Raw genomic sequence first — 15,666 nt, 5'->3', positions numbered from 1 at the left:
ATCCAATTAGGAAGTTCCTTAACTTTAGTATTAAACCTCTCTATTTTCCTGCAGGCCTCCATAGACGGGGCAGAGCAGGACCCAGGCATGACCGTTTTGCACCTTCCCTTGCACCGTTGTAAGAATTTGGGACTGGGGCTTTTGACTGGTACAGGCTCAATGAGATTTTCAGACTGACATATGATAAGAAAAAAAAACATTTTCTTTTATTTTTCCTTCAGATCCTCATAGTCATTGGTTGTGTGCTTGCTGTCAGTGCCAGCCATTATACTTCTATTACTGTAAGAAAGGGAAACATCCAAAAACCATGTAACAACCATGTAACAACTCTGCTGGCATCACGGCATAGCCTCTCATCTTTCACACTATCTTACCCACTGCTCCAGGCCATGATGTGGTTTGTTTCTTGCCAGCTCCATATTCTGTTCCTCTGGTCTCTGCATGCTTCCTGGTTGTTTGCATAGGGGGGCGGTGCCTGAACGCTCTGGTTCTTATAGGAATCAGGTGCACCTGTTTAATCTGTTTCTGACCAATTACCAAGAGACCTCCAGTATTTAGTGCAGCTCCTGTTGTGAATTCTGTGGCTGAATTCACTCCTGTGGTCACAAGTGGTACTGCAGCTTCTGAGCTTCCTCCCTCAGGTGTTCTGGTGAGCTCGTTGGCTGCTTTGTTATTTAACTCCACCTGATTCTGTCTTCCTTGCTCCTTGTCAATGTTCCAGTGTTGGATCTGAGCTTCTGTATCTTTCCTATGGCCTGCTGCTCTGCTTAGATAAGTGCTTTTTTGCTTTTGTTGCTACTTTTTCTGTCCAGCTTGTCTTTTCGTTTTGCTGGAAGCTCTGAGACGCAAAGGGTGTACCGCCGTGCCGTTAGTTCGGCACGGTGGGTCTTTTTGCCCCCTTTGCGTGGTTTTTTGCTTTAGGGTTTTTTGTAGACTGCAAAGTTCTCTTTGCTATCCTCGCTCTATCTAGAATATCGGGCCTCACTTTGCTGAATCTATTTCATCCCTACGTTTTGTCTTTTCATCTTGCTAACAGTCATTATATGTGGGGGGCTGCCTTTTCCTTTGGGGTATTTCTCTGAGGCAAGTCAGGCTTGTATTTCTATCTTCAGGCTAGTCAGCTCCTCAGGCTGTGCCGAGTTGCATAGGTAGTGTCAGGCGCAATCCACAGCTGCCTTTAGTTGTGTTTAGGTTAGGTTCAGGTATTGCGGTCTACAGAGATTCCACGTCTCAGAGCTCGTTCTATTGTTTTTGGGTTATTGTCAGATCACTGTATGTGCTCTGATTGCTGGCACACTGTGTCACTGGATTGCCTCTGATTTGGTGCATAACAAGCTCCACCCAGTGGACTGGGCCTGTGCAATGTGTTAACTCAGTTTGTGCTTTGCTTCTGAGTTTGCCAGGCCTTGCTCTGTGTTACTCCCTCTCTAGAGGCTTTTCTCCTCGTCTTGCCTTGATCTTGTTGTCCGCCCTCCAGGAGGCAGAATATCCTGGTCACTGTGTCTTTGTCCTTGTGTCTTGTTCCATTGCCTTGTCTGTACTTTGTCTTATCTCGGTCTCCTTGTCTGTGGCTTCCTTCCCTGCTGTGTTTTTCCTTGTGTTCTTAGTCTGCTTATGCTCCGCACTCTTGCGGCTCTGCCTGCTCTGTAGCTTCGTGGCTTTATCTCTACTCCGCACTACTGTGGTCCTGCTCCGTTCTACTCTACTCCGCTCCCGTTGCTACAGAAACCTCTTGCTGCAGATCCTCTCCACATTCCTTGTGGCTCCGCTCTTCTTAGCTTCTGCTGCTGCAGAAACCTCTTGCTGCAGCTCCTCTCCACATTCCTTGTGGCTCCACTCTGCTTAGCTTCTGCTGCTGCAGTAATCTCTTGCTGCAGCTCCTCTCCGCATTCCTTGCGGTTCCGCTCTGTTTAGCTTTTGTTGCTACACTATCTCTTGCTGCTTTTCCACTCCTATCTGCAGTCTTGCACTTCTCTTCCTGTGTGAACAGGTCCCAACCTGTTCCTTCATTCTTCTTTCCTTCTGGCTTGTTTCCGTAACTGCACCTCCTGTGTGAACAGGTCCCAACCTGTTCCTTCATACTTCATTCCTTTCTGCTTGTTTTCTTATCTGCACCTCCAGTGTGAACAGGTCCCTACCTGTTTCTTCTTACTACATATCCATACCTGCATCTCCTGTGTGAATAGGTCCCTACCTGTTCCTTCATACACCACACCAACCAGTCCTGTGTTCCTGCCAGCCCAGTGTTCTCTGCCTTGCCTGCCAGCCCAGTGTTCTCTGCCTTGCCTGCCAGCCCAGTGTTCCCTGCCTTGCCTGCCAGCCCAGTGTACTCTGCCTTGCCTGCCAGCCCAGCGTTCTCTGCCTTGCCTGCCAGCCCTGTGTTCTCTGCCATGCCTGCCAGCCCTGTGTTCTCTGCCATGCCTGCCAGCCCTGTGTTCTCTGCCGTGCCTGCCAGCCCTGTGTTCTCTGCTGTGCCTGCCAGCCCTGTGTTCTCTGCCGTGCCTGCCAGCCCTGTGTTCTCTGCCGTGTCTCTGCCAGCCCTGTGTCTCAGCCGTGCCAGCCTACTCGTCTGAGTTTCAGCCGTGCTCTTCTGCCAGTCCTTCCTGATGCCCGCACCTGTCCTAGTGTTCCTGTTCTCCAAGTGGGATCAGCAGCCACAGCCAGACACCACCCTGGAGTAGCACCTGGCAGCTGCCTGCTGCACAAGCCTGACCTCACCATCAGAGGCTCCAGTGAAAACCCAGGCAGCTGTCATAGTCACGCCCCTTCCAGGGTAGTCTGGTTTGTGGCAGAGCTACGCCCACCAGTCAGGGAGAGAGCGTGACAAACCACTTTAAAAATAATTTATCATGTATTAGCCTAAGTAAAGAATAGTTTCGGCTACCTGTAAACCATTTTCACCTGACTAATAACTAATGTATGTGCTGCTGTGCTGCCATGAGAAGACTCTACTGTTCTATTAATTTTGCTGCTTGCTATAGTAAATGAAATGTTTTCATTTGTTTCCAAGACTTTCTGTATTGTAGACATTCTACACATTAGCAGATAAACACATTATGAATCTGATGTGTCTGTATGTAGTTAATCGGTTCCTTGGCAACATAGTACATCTGCTTTTCCAAACAAATAATATCGAGAAATCGTAGCTAAGTTCTTTCAGACATCTATGACATGCGGGTAGTTCTCGGAGGCAGAAGGTCTTTTTTATAAGCCAGCTCTAGTACCATCTTATCTGACCTTCGATATGGAATTGTAACTTTTTGTCAGAAAGTTTGGTCACCAAGGTAACAGTTTCAAGATCAGTCATTTCAATATTTCTGTATTTAACTAAGTTTCTATATGTTTGAAGAAATCTATTACATCACCGGAGAAGTGTTTCTGTGCATTTCATTTAATAAAAGCCAAACGAAAAGAAGGCTATCATGTTTTTCACATTGACAAAGTTAAAGAATAATTATGTTTGTAAAAATTCATTGGTTATGTTTTTAAAAGTAGCATCATGTAAAGTTGCAATTGACCTAAAAGAAAAACCTTAAAACTGAAATATGAAAATTTCTAGATAAAATGAACAAATTACATCCTCCTCGTCTCTTGCAGTCTATGTAGGTCATCACAAAGTGTTTTTCATGATTTTTTTTTCCCAAGGACCCTGTATGAACTCCTAATAACACACTCTATTGGATGTGTTACTGTATAAGCAATAAACCAAGAAGGGTTAACAAGCACAAAAAATTTGAGATTTAGAGAGGATGTTTAGGAGGCTTAATGAATTTACCACAGCAGACAACTAAGTACAGTAGAGTAACATAGTAACATAGTAACATAGTTAGTAAGGCCGAAAAAAGACATTTGTCCATCCAGTTCAGCCTATATTCCATCATAATAAATCCCCAGATCTACGTCCTTCTACAGAACCTAATAATTGTATGATACAATATTGTTCTGCTCCAGGAAGACATCCAGGCCTCTCTTGAACCCCTCGACTGAGTTCGCCATCACCACCTCCTCAGGCAAGCAATTCCAGATTCTCACTGCCCTAACAGTAAAGAATCCTCTCCTATGTTGGTGGAAAAACCTTCTCTCCTCCAGACGCAAAGAATGCCCCCTTGTGCCCGTCACCTTCCTTGGTATAAACAGATCCTCAGCGAGATATTTGTATTGTCCCCTTATATACTTATACATGGTTATTAGATCGCCCCTCAGTACAGAACAGTTTTTATGTGTAATGCAGAATTTTTTGTTATTAGTAAGATCCATCTTCATGTATCGTATCTAGAGTAGCAAATATTCTGTGGTATGTGGGAAGGTATAGTGTGATACCAACTGTGTGACTCTCTTTTAGGATGGCATAATCAAAAGGGATAAGTGGCAACCCCTTATTGGAAGGTATGAATTTGTATAGGGTGCTAAATCCTTTAAAGCCAACCACTTAGCTCCTGTAGATCCATAGTAAATGGAACAAAGTGCGCGCCATAAAGCATATGCAGGTGCTTAATTCGGATTCATTCAGAATAGCTCATATCCATAGATTATGCCACCTTCAGAATATACAAAAAAATGTTTCAGGTAAAAATGCCCTTCATCAGATATGTCAGTTGTGGTAAATGCTCTCAAAATCAGAACGGTCCAGGATTTAGGGTGGGCTTACCCAGAGAAAAAAAGGCAAACTAGAACCAAGTCTTGGACTTCTCACTCTAAATAATGCTTGGTCCTGGTTTGCCTTTTTGTTCTGATTAAGCCCACCCCAAAACTTGGACCTTTATAATTTTGAGAGTATTTATCTCAACTGATGCTGTGTAATTTATGGATATGAAATATTCTGAATAAATTCAAATTAAGCATCTCCATGTTCCTTATGGTTTCCAGTTCCTTTCTACTACTCTCTTTTGTAAGGCTTTGTGAACGTCCAAAATTCTGAGGTTAGCCATTATAGGACCATACTGTTGCTCATTAAAGATTGATAAAATAAAACAGGCAAACATAGTGTAATTCTATCTATTGTATTTTTTAGCCAGTCTGAGGAAGGTGTAAGGACTGAAAAATGTTTCATCATCCATAAAGTCAGGTGGTTAGATAAAACAAATATGACTAGATACATATATGAAGACTGGTAAATGAATACACAAGCATTTTAACATATTGCATCATTATTATCAGGGGTGGACAAACCATCGGTGCAGTCAGTGCAGCTGCACATGGGTCCAAGATTTTCACCTCCAAAGCAGCCCGCAGAATTTGTCACACAAAAAGGGGCCCATTTACTGTTCTTGTATAGAGTCCCCTCTTCAGTCTGTGTCCACTACTAATTATAATTATAGAAACATAATGATTTAATACCCTGCCTTTCTTTAAGCTGGACATTATATTGATGTGGTTCCCCATGACTGTGTGTCCAGTCCTTCTCAGCCTTTATTCACCTGCATGTCACTTGACAAATGGTAAGGTTATTCATATTAGAGTTAGGACTGTCCCAATGAGGGTCACCGTGAAGTGGTGGGATGGCTTTTGCATTTTGTTATTAAAAAATTAACTATGTACCATATGTTATTTTATGTACTGCAGGGTATTCAATCAGTATGTTTTCTGTTTAGTGACCAGTGTGAACGTGCTCTTACATGCTGCATGCATGCCAGTTTATATCCCAGTTCACATCTTTAGTTTTTTTTAATTATAATATATAGGATCTTTACTGTATTTTCTGAAACCAATACAGCCTTTTAATCTCTAAAAGTAAAGTGATCAAAACTGCTTACACACACCCTTCAATCAAGAAAATCTTAGCATTCCAACTGATAGACCATATTGTGCTTGTCATGAGAGCTTGTAATTAGCTGAGAAATAGGGTCTTGCTAGTGGAAATAGTAGTTGAACAGTGCTGCTGACCTATTTAATTACAGGTGGAGACAGTAAGAACATTGCAGTAAGAGCATTTTCTAAAATGATTTGCCTTTAAAATGGTTTAAAAGGTAAAAGAGAGCGACAGCTCTGCAGCATGAATATTCCTGATCTCTGCAGCATGTTTCTAGACAGTCATTGCCTTTGATTTCCACTAATGTGGAAGGCAACCAGTCTCTAACTAATGCTGTACACCAGCTTTTGTTAATACTCCGCGTTAATTTTTCCAAGGCTTTCATGAAATGTATGATTTTGTGACCAGTGAAAATGCCGTTTAGCTCTTGTAAAGTTTTGAAGAACACTCATTTGAATCCATTAGAATCATAATGTAAAAAAGAATTGCAGACGTGGCGGATCACACAGGGGAAATGTAAATATGCCACTAAGCGGTTTTGCATGATTGTCTGTGATTGCCTAACAGGTAGATGCCTAAAGTATTTTCATCAGAAATCGCAAATCAGTTAAAGCAGCTCTGTGAAGGACAGCTTATAGCTACACAATATTAGCAAGGTTTATGTATGTAAGCTCTTCATCTCTTAGAAAAATATACAATCCTGTTGATTTTACAGCAGGGGTGCACAACCTGTAGCCCGGGGGCCACATGTCCCCCTCGATGCCTTTCTGTGCAGCCATCAACTATCTGGTCATGGACATGCCTGACAGTGTTTGGTGGCTGCTCATATGTGCTTTCCATGTCAGGGATTAGAGGAGTGTCGGGTAGCACTGTAGGGGTGGGTATCTATTAAGTTGCAGTGTGGCCATGAGAGTGACCATGTCATCATCTAGCGAAGGTGTATATGATGTGAAGGAGTGGAAATGCATGAGGGGTGCCTTAATCCTTGTCGTTTATGGAAGAAATCAAATATTCGACTGTGCCAACTTTCCACAGAAACTATGGAGAAAGCTGAATCCAAGGGCTTGTCACGTGGTTACGGCAACAGAGTGCCAGAAGACATCAGCATCTGATTGCTCCTTCTCCGGCACTGAAAAGAAGCACTTCACCTTTTTAAATAATGTTAATTTCTTTTGGCAGAGCAGGGGTTAATCGGCCATGTTGGGAGCTCTGGGAGTCTTAGCGCTCAGCTTTATAATCTGGGTCCTGATTGAAACACTTCGTCAGAGCTAGCTTATGCTGCATGACTTGGAGGACAGGTGTTTTGGTGGTTATATGAGGAGGAGTTATCTTTGACTCCCACCTACCAGGAGGATAGAGATCATCTTCTCTCCCATTAACAATCCAGGAAGGAAGAGACCTGTAGCGACACAGTAGTCGGATGACTCAGGGGCTCCATTCATGTCCCTAACACTAGCGGCCTTGCTCACCCTATTCCCTGAGATACTTCTGAAGGTGCAGATGCCAGGGCCTCCATCCTTGCCTTATCTCCTGAATCAGCCCTCTGTCAGTTCTCTTCTCCCACCCAGGGAAGAGGGGTGCTGCCGTGTTTTGTTTTATTTCTGTTAACATACTTTATTCTGGCTGTGTCCTTATTTACATATAACTGTAAGATTAGTAATGAATAGGTGTCTTATAGACCCCTCTCCATTACCAAGTCGTGGGCTTGATGTCACCTGACAATACAAATTTGACATCAACCCCACAAATATGAACCCCACTTGCCACCGCTACAGAGCAAGTGGGAAGAGCCGTGCAAAGCGCTAGAATTGGCGCATCTCACAGATGTGCCTTTTCTGGGTAGCTGCGGGCTGCTATTTTTAGGCCGGGACCCCCTATATCAATGGCCCCTTACCACTCTGAGAATACCAGCCCCCAGCTGTCAGTTTAGCAAGGCTGTTTGTAAAAAATGGGGGGACCCCATGCTATTTTTTAATTATTTAAATAATTTAAAAAAACAGCGTGGGGACCCCTCTATTCTTGAAAAGTAACCTCAATGAAACTGACAGCTGTGGGTTGCAGCCAACAGCTGTGAGTTGCAGCCCCCAGCTGTGAGTTTTGCCTGGGTGGTTATAGAAAATAGAGAGGAACCCACGCTGTAGTTTTTTTTTTCTTAATTATTTATTTACAGCGCATGAGCCGGCTGATTAATACTCTCATCGGCCACTCAGCAGCTTTCAATGAAAATTCACTGCACACTCTCTATCTTTGTGGTGATGCCAAAAAATAATATTTATTTGCAGTTCGTGGGAACAGAAAAAATAGAAATAGGTAAAGCGCAGGAGAAAATTTGAAAGCTTCTATATTTTAGTGATGTTTCGACCTGGCGACACCTCAGCAGGAGGCCAGACAAGGTGCAGGAGCACCACCAGTAATGTGATTTAAAGCTCACTTTCCACACTACCCTGATCAGGGAAATAGCCTCATACAAACTGCATCTATCTCCATGACTAAGGAATTACCAACGACGTATTGAATAAGTCCTGGGACAGGTCGAAACGTTACTCAAATATAGTCGCTTTAGAATTTTCTCCTGCGCTTTACCTATTTCTATTTTTTCTGCTCAAACGAACTGGAAATAAATATTATTTTATGCATTACCACAAAATTACAGAGTGTGCAGTGAATTTTCATTGAATGGACTAAGGGTCATTTGGCCCGTTACACCAGCACCTCGTCATACAACAGAGTGTAGGCCAATACGTTTACTACTGTTATTAGTGGCAGCAGCAGGTTTAGGCTCATGGGAGTAATAGTCCCATCAGCCGCCACCTGCCGTCATTGTGATCACTTGAATACAACTCTCATTATTTTCCTCTGCTCGCGCTGATCACCTGCAGATCAGGGGAGAATGATGAGAGCTATCTTGAGTACACGGCGCCAGGGAACAGTGCTTACTGTACTGCTGCTTCTCAGGTGCCGGTGCGTGTCACACTGATAACATCCATTTATGTTCTCCATGTGAACTTATGCTGGCCTTTTTGCGGCCCGTGCTGACCGTAAAATGCGGACATGTCTACGTGTGGGTCACAGCGACACACAGTCCATGGAAACACACTGACATGTGCACAGACCCATTCACTTGTGTCAGTGTCTCCACTACATGTGAAAACTCACCACGCGTACTGGAGACACTGACGTGTGAAAGAGCCCTAAGATGCACATGGTTTTTCATCGTTTTTCGTTTGTTTTTCCAATATATTTGAATAGATGATAAATGATGAAAAAACACTAAATGAATTGACATCCTGCAGATATGAAATTGCTTCAAATTTGCAAGAAAAAAATAACCAACATGTGTATGAGATTTCAGAACTCTCAATCACTTTTCTGGTGATGTCAAATGCTGTGTGTTTTCAGCATAAAAAATGTGCAGAAAAAAAATACTGCAAACATGCAGCATGTGAACAAGCCCTTACAGCTTTGGGTTTTTTTTTCCCCAGCAGAAACTTTTCAGGAATTGACATATTGCTTCCTTTTATACGAGGGAAAAAAACAAATGGAAAAATAACACAGTTTGCATTATAGACATGTTTCCTATTGACATCAATTAAGAAATTTACGCAAAGATTTGAAGCATTTTTTTGTGGATTATGTAACAGAATACACTCTAAAATCTACATAAATTGTGTATGTACCCTAAGAATACTCTTTGATGTAAATTTTGAAGTGGATGTTTCAAAATCCACATTAAAACACGCTGTGTGAAACTAGCCTTAGAGTTTGTGCACACTCTTTTTTTAGGCAGGTCCACCATGAAACCCACCTAAGGACCCCTTCACACATCTATATAATACCAGTACCGGGAAAAAACGGTATCGGTGTCATCAGTGTTTTGTGGATGAGTGTGCCATCCGTTTTTTACTGTTACGGCTTCAAAAAATTAATTCCAAAATTTTTCCTACACTTTGCAATGTTAAACGCGGATGGCACACGGATGCCACCCACGGACTCATGGCCTTGTATTGACCCTTGTCAACCATGCAGCTGGTACAAAACGGACTTGTCTTCGTGTAGTTGGCACGGATACATGGAAATGTGTACAGCACGATAGATTAAAATGGGTACATGTGGTATCCAGCAAAAAAAATGGATGCTACAGGTTCCTGAAACACAGACATGTGAAGGCAGACTAAAAAAAAACACTCAGAAAATGTTGAAAATAATGAACATATGTGTTTTCTATGTAAAAACGACTTAAGGTATGTGCCCAATAAGTTTTTATGGAGTTTGTTTTTTCTTTAGGAGAATTTGGATTTGGAGAGTATCTACTGTTCGTGCTTACTTTCTGCTCCAAAAACTAACTAAAAAAGCTCCATGTGTAAATAACGTAACTGTGCATTTGTTCAGGTTTTCGAGTGTCTAAAAGAAGTGACCTGACAATTTTTCAGGCGTCTTCCTCTTGGAAGATGCTTTATAATTTATAATAGAAGTTCATGGGAAGTCTGAAAAGCCAGCCAGATGTCTTTTTGAGCATTTTTGCTTCAGAAACCACTAGTGGTTTCTTAATTGTTAAATTCATTAAAAAAAAAAAACTACTAGAATCTTTTAAGTAATAAAGACAACCCAAAAATGATAGAAAAACCACCATTATTGAAAATGGAGGAAGCAAGCACTGAATAAACGACCATATAAACACTGATGTTTCCCGAAGTGTCTTCCTCTTTGAAAACTCAGTTGGTTTAAAAGATTTTATGTTCACATTCTATTAAGGTGTTTCTATCTAAACAACCAAAAAACATTTCATCACTGAATCAATAAAGGGGCACAATGTCTAATGCTCAAAAGACATGTAAAAATATTCTAAAGAAATTAACTTTCTGAAGCATTTCTTTATTTTTTTTAGCCAGAAAAAATCCACATAAAAACTCTGAATGAACCTACCATGAGGGTATAATTTTTTAGTAAAACTTTGAGGCCAGAAAAAAACATACAAACGGATTAACATTTTTTCTCTATTGCATTACTATTTTACACTACTCAAGTAATTTGCATGTGTCAAAACCACAGAACTTATATTATATATTCATACAAAGCAAAATGCCCCATTAGTTCCATTTGAAGATATTGTGGTATTTTGGCATGTTAATGTGGCTTTGTAAAAAAAAATTCTCTCAAGGTAATGACTATTTCTAATTCAATCAACAATGAGTAAAAGATTCAATATGGTAGGAAATGTTCACAGAGTTTACAAAGAAGCTTTTTTTCTGGTCAAGTTTTTCTGGCAGCTGACAGATGGAAAAAAAATTCAATATCTCTGCACACGTCAACTATTCAAACAGTGTGTTGGTTTTTGCTGTAAGTATTCATAGATTCCCTAAAGTTTTAAAGTTTATGTTTTTATGTTGTTTCTCCAAAAGAAATGCAAAAGAAAATCATTCAAAACTGTCAGAAGACCCGTGTCTTACTCTTAGCTGTGTGTTCAGATGAAAAAAAACAAAAACTGTTTCAAACATCATACTGGGCAACATCAGATATCATCACTTCCGTAAGTGAATATAGTAAGAAATGAAAGGCAATGAGTTGCAAGCCCCGTCATAGAAGCCTGTCAAATCGATGAATTCAGTGAACCTGACGACAAACAATTTCAACAAAGAACAAAACTCTTTGAACCCTTTGGGACTGCTCACAAATTTCACTTGTTGACAATTTGACACAACTTTTCATAAAATTGATATTGATTTAAATGACCCTTTGATTAAAATGTTGAGTTACCAAATTCTATCCGATGTCAAATGGTTTGTGGCACTCCATCAGTGTAATCCTTTCACATGTCAGTTCTTATGAATGATAAGATGAATCTTTCATATTATAAATATACCGAATGCCGAAGGTCTGTGATGGCAATCAAATTCATAAAATAAGTCATGTATATTTGGAGATGTATTCAGGAAATGTAGCACTAGGCACCAGATTGCACAAAATTGAAGATTAAATTCAATATACTTCTAATATCCACAACACAGACAATCCAGAATGTCAACATGCCCCTAATCTTATCAATAATTTCACAAAGCTTTAGTTTTGATATCAGAGCTTCAGAATATTTGCAAAAAAATTTTGGTTAAGCACATGTTTATATACTGTTCCATATAATCTCCTTTTCATTTTATTTTTGCCATTTCAGCTCGAAAGTCAAAAAAGTTAGGAAAATTAAAAGGAGTCCATGAAGATCACCAGCAACCACCACCACATCAACAGCCTCCTGTACAGAGTCCAAAAGAGGAGCCTACCTTCACGTCCACCTCAAAAGAGACCTCTGTTTCCACAAACACAACTATCGTTCCAATTATATCTGCTGTATCCCCCGGACTTTCCCTGTCAGCAGCTGTGATACTTGAAAATATTGAACCTGAAATAGTGTATGCAGGATATGACAGTGCTCAGCCAGACACAGCGGAGCACCTCTTGTCCAGCCTCAACCGTTTGGCTGGGAAGCAGATGATACAAGTGGTGAAATGGGCAAAAGTAATTCCAGGTAAATGAACCAAACATGCAAAAATACACATATGCAATGAGTCAAATTATGTAATCCCTTAGATTGCAAGGAATAAGTAATGTATGTGTAATGATCTTCCTAGTTGTAGGACTAGCTGAGGACATGGGATTGAAGCTTGATAAACATATAGCAGCATTTCCAAATCGGACCTTTAGATGCATAATTGAAACATGACTGTAGGTGCTATTTCGCAATGCCCAGTAAATTATACATTTGTAGCATAAACATCACATTATAACTAATTACCTGATAAAAATTGCAACAAGACCATAGTCTTTCAGTTATGCAAAAGAAAATCTTTTTAATGACCTAGAAGGTTAGGACTGTGGAATTTAGACGTCTTTCCTTTTCTGGTTGGCATATTAAAAGATAAAAGATGACCAGCTATAAGAAAACATGATTTCACGTTATTCTGTTGGGAGTTGCTTATGCTATATGCATTGGATATATGATATGATCTGCAGGCCATTACATGGAATCCGTCAGCAGGTTTTTGCTATGCAATCTGGGATCAGCATGATGTAGAGGCAGAGAGCAATGTATCAGCTACTAGACTGATTTATGCCGTTTTGATAAAATCCATGTTTTTTTCTGTTGTAGATATCGCTGAGCTGTGTAGCTCTGCCTAAACTTTGACTGGCAACTTTCTGTGTACCCTGTGCATTGTCTCCAAGCTAACAATGCGCGGGGGGGGGGGGTGGAATTACACAGATTAGCTAAACTGGGCTACACTTTTGACCTATTCAGGCAGTTATAACCTCCTGCTGATAAAACACTGATTGTATGAAAATTCAGCACACAGCCTAATAAGTGACATATCCTTGGAATCATGCTCTTACCCTATATTACCTGCTGTCAAATTAAATAGCAGAAAAACCTGCTGACAAGAGTCCCTTGAAGGTTTTGTAGAAATGACAGGTTACGATGCACACATTTAAAATTGATCAGCATTCATTTTTATTAGGCATATACCGTACTTAATTTACATTAAGATTTGAATATCTAGAAAATGTCCTAAAATATGCTATGAATTTTCAGCCACATGTGAATAGGATTCTTTACATTCACAATCATTGTACTCAAATTTGTTGTATATTTTTGTTACCAAAACCACATTGAAAATCCACAATAAATCCGCTACATACGATCAAATATCTGATAACTGATGTCTTAAAAGTGACAAATTCATATTACAATTAATACTTATTTCAACGTTTGTATCACAGTTACAAAAACACAAAATTATTTCTTTTTGTTAATGTTTACTTTGATAATTTGTAGACTTTCAGATAGTTTTTCTGTGTTTTACTCACATTGAGCTTAAAGAGATGTATTTTCCAGTGTTATAACAAAGTATTTAGGAAATGTGTCCCTCCGCTATGTGAGACCCTAGCAGGGAAGAGCTTTATTAGTTTGCTGCAGTCATCTCTATATTCCACATCTATCAGCGGTAGAACGGGGAAGACATTATATAAACATTATTTCACCTCTCCCTGCACAACATGAGAATGTTCAACATTACTGCTGAAATTGCTGAGCATTGTGCCACTGGCTTTATTTCCATTATGTAGAGTTTTAGGCTATCTTAATAAATTGCTGATAACATACCAGGCCCAGTCTAACCAGGCAGATAAGTCTCATATTTGATGTACTCACACTGAGCAGCTGGCTGCATAAAGCTCAGAACTGGATAACCAGTTAAAAGCTTCATGGCCAAGTCAGTTATAAATTAAAATAGGGTCTCATGGGTGTCTCCAGATTTCCTGTGCACCCTAACAGGTTCTTGAGAAGGGCTGCAGTATAATAGTGGGGTACCAGTTGGACCCCACTATTGTAACCCTTGGCTTTTATACAAACGATCAGTCAGGATCATTACTAGATAAGTAACAAACACAGTATAACTGCAAAGTTACTCCCCTTTATATGTTTTTGTACTTCAATATTCCTTAATTATATCAATTTGTGATTATTCCTTTCCTACAGGATTTAGGAACCTGCCTCTTGAGGACCAAATTACTTTAATTCAGTACTCCTGGATGTGCCTGTCATCGTTTGCCTTGAGCTGGAGATCGTATAAACATGCAAACAGCCAATATCTATACTTTGCTCCAGACCTGATATTTAATGAGTAAGTATTATAAATTCCTTCCACGACTACCCTCATGCACAATTTTTGTTATTTGATATGTCTCTGGACAGTCTGAGTTTAACTTTCTAAAGAATTTTTCATTTTGTGTAGCTGGATTGCGTTTTTAAGGAATTAAATTGGGCATATAGTGTAATTACAGTTGATGCAAATTTATTTGCACGTCCCATGCCATCAGCCACAAGAGTGGTCTTTAGCCACTGAATGGGAGATGGCGTTCCCCCTCTCAACCCCCGGCATCCACTGATGCTCTTTTGATCAGTTGGCTTTGCACCCATGTAAAGTCGAACCGGATCAGATAATCAAGAGCTGAGCAATGGATGCTGGCAGCTAAGAGGTAGTACTTTTCTTAATCACTCACTAACATAGAACTATATTTGCCTCTTCTGAGAAAAAGAGGACTTAAACTCTATAGCGCCACCTGTTGGAAGTAGCGATCCTACAAGTCACAATCAACCCTTTAACGAGTCGTGCAATATGACCAAGGATAAAAGCCAAATCAATATCTCAATTCACAGACATAGAACTAATATTTATTGTATGAAAATATGATGCGAGGTGTCTTGCCTTTGAAAGCCTCATAGACTCCTTCAGGGCAAAAAAATATGGATGCTTAACAAATTAGACTTTATATACTGCACTTATTTCCATGTAGCTCAGCCTCTTGTTTTAATCCTTTCAGCTTCCACTTTGATTGCTAGCTTTCATCCTGCATTTTTTTTCATTATGTTCTCCTAAAAATTCCCTTATACATCAGTACAGCATTACTTAACTAGATAGAGCTAGTACCATCTCTATGTTCTCCTAAATAAACTAATAGATTTTAAGTAGACAGTCAGCAAGGCTGGACTGTGATCTGTTACATTATTATTGTGTGGCGGGTACTTTGCAGTCATCATCATTATCTTTGATATGAGTTTCTGTCCCTCCCCACTACCCCCATGAAAACCTTCAGTGGTACATTCCACGCAATTAAATCACCTCGAATCTTGTGTGGACTGACATGATGACCCCCTTCACAGGACATAAAGCTATGTAATTCCCAGGGTGACTATCATGCAATAAGTATACCATAATTTCCCATATATTAAGTGACAATTAAACATAGTAATACTAGCTGAATTAATCATATCCTGCCACAAATAGAAATGTATCAAGTCATCTTTAAATCAGACCTAAAAGATTGGTCACGGACTGTGTGTCTAGATCCGTCTTTTGTAAAACAAGGAGGAC

General features: G+C 40.2%; 1 protein-coding gene across 2 annotated transcripts in view; it reads left to right on the top strand.

The window, feature by feature from the left end:
• Positions 1 to 15,666, top strand: part of NR3C2 (nuclear receptor subfamily 3 group C member 2) — a 423,462-nt gene that overhangs the window by 350,063 nt on the left and 57,733 nt on the right. For both annotated transcript variants that reach the window (XM_069744049.1, XM_069744048.1), the window contains exons 5-6: positions 11,916 to 12,266; positions 14,271 to 14,415. In XM_069744049.1, the coding sequence (XP_069600150.1) occupies positions 11,916 to 12,266; positions 14,271 to 14,415 (496 nt within the window). The remainder of the gene's footprint in view (positions 1 to 11,915; positions 12,267 to 14,270; positions 14,416 to 15,666) is intronic.

Source organism: Ranitomeya imitator, chromosome 1 (assembly GCF_032444005.1).
Source record: "Ranitomeya imitator isolate aRanImi1 chromosome 1, aRanImi1.pri, whole genome shotgun sequence".
Lineage (NCBI taxonomy): Eukaryota > Metazoa > Chordata > Amphibia > Anura > Dendrobatidae > Ranitomeya > Ranitomeya imitator.
Note: the sequence above shows the minus strand (reverse complement) of the source record. Positions and strands in the feature narration are given on the sequence as shown.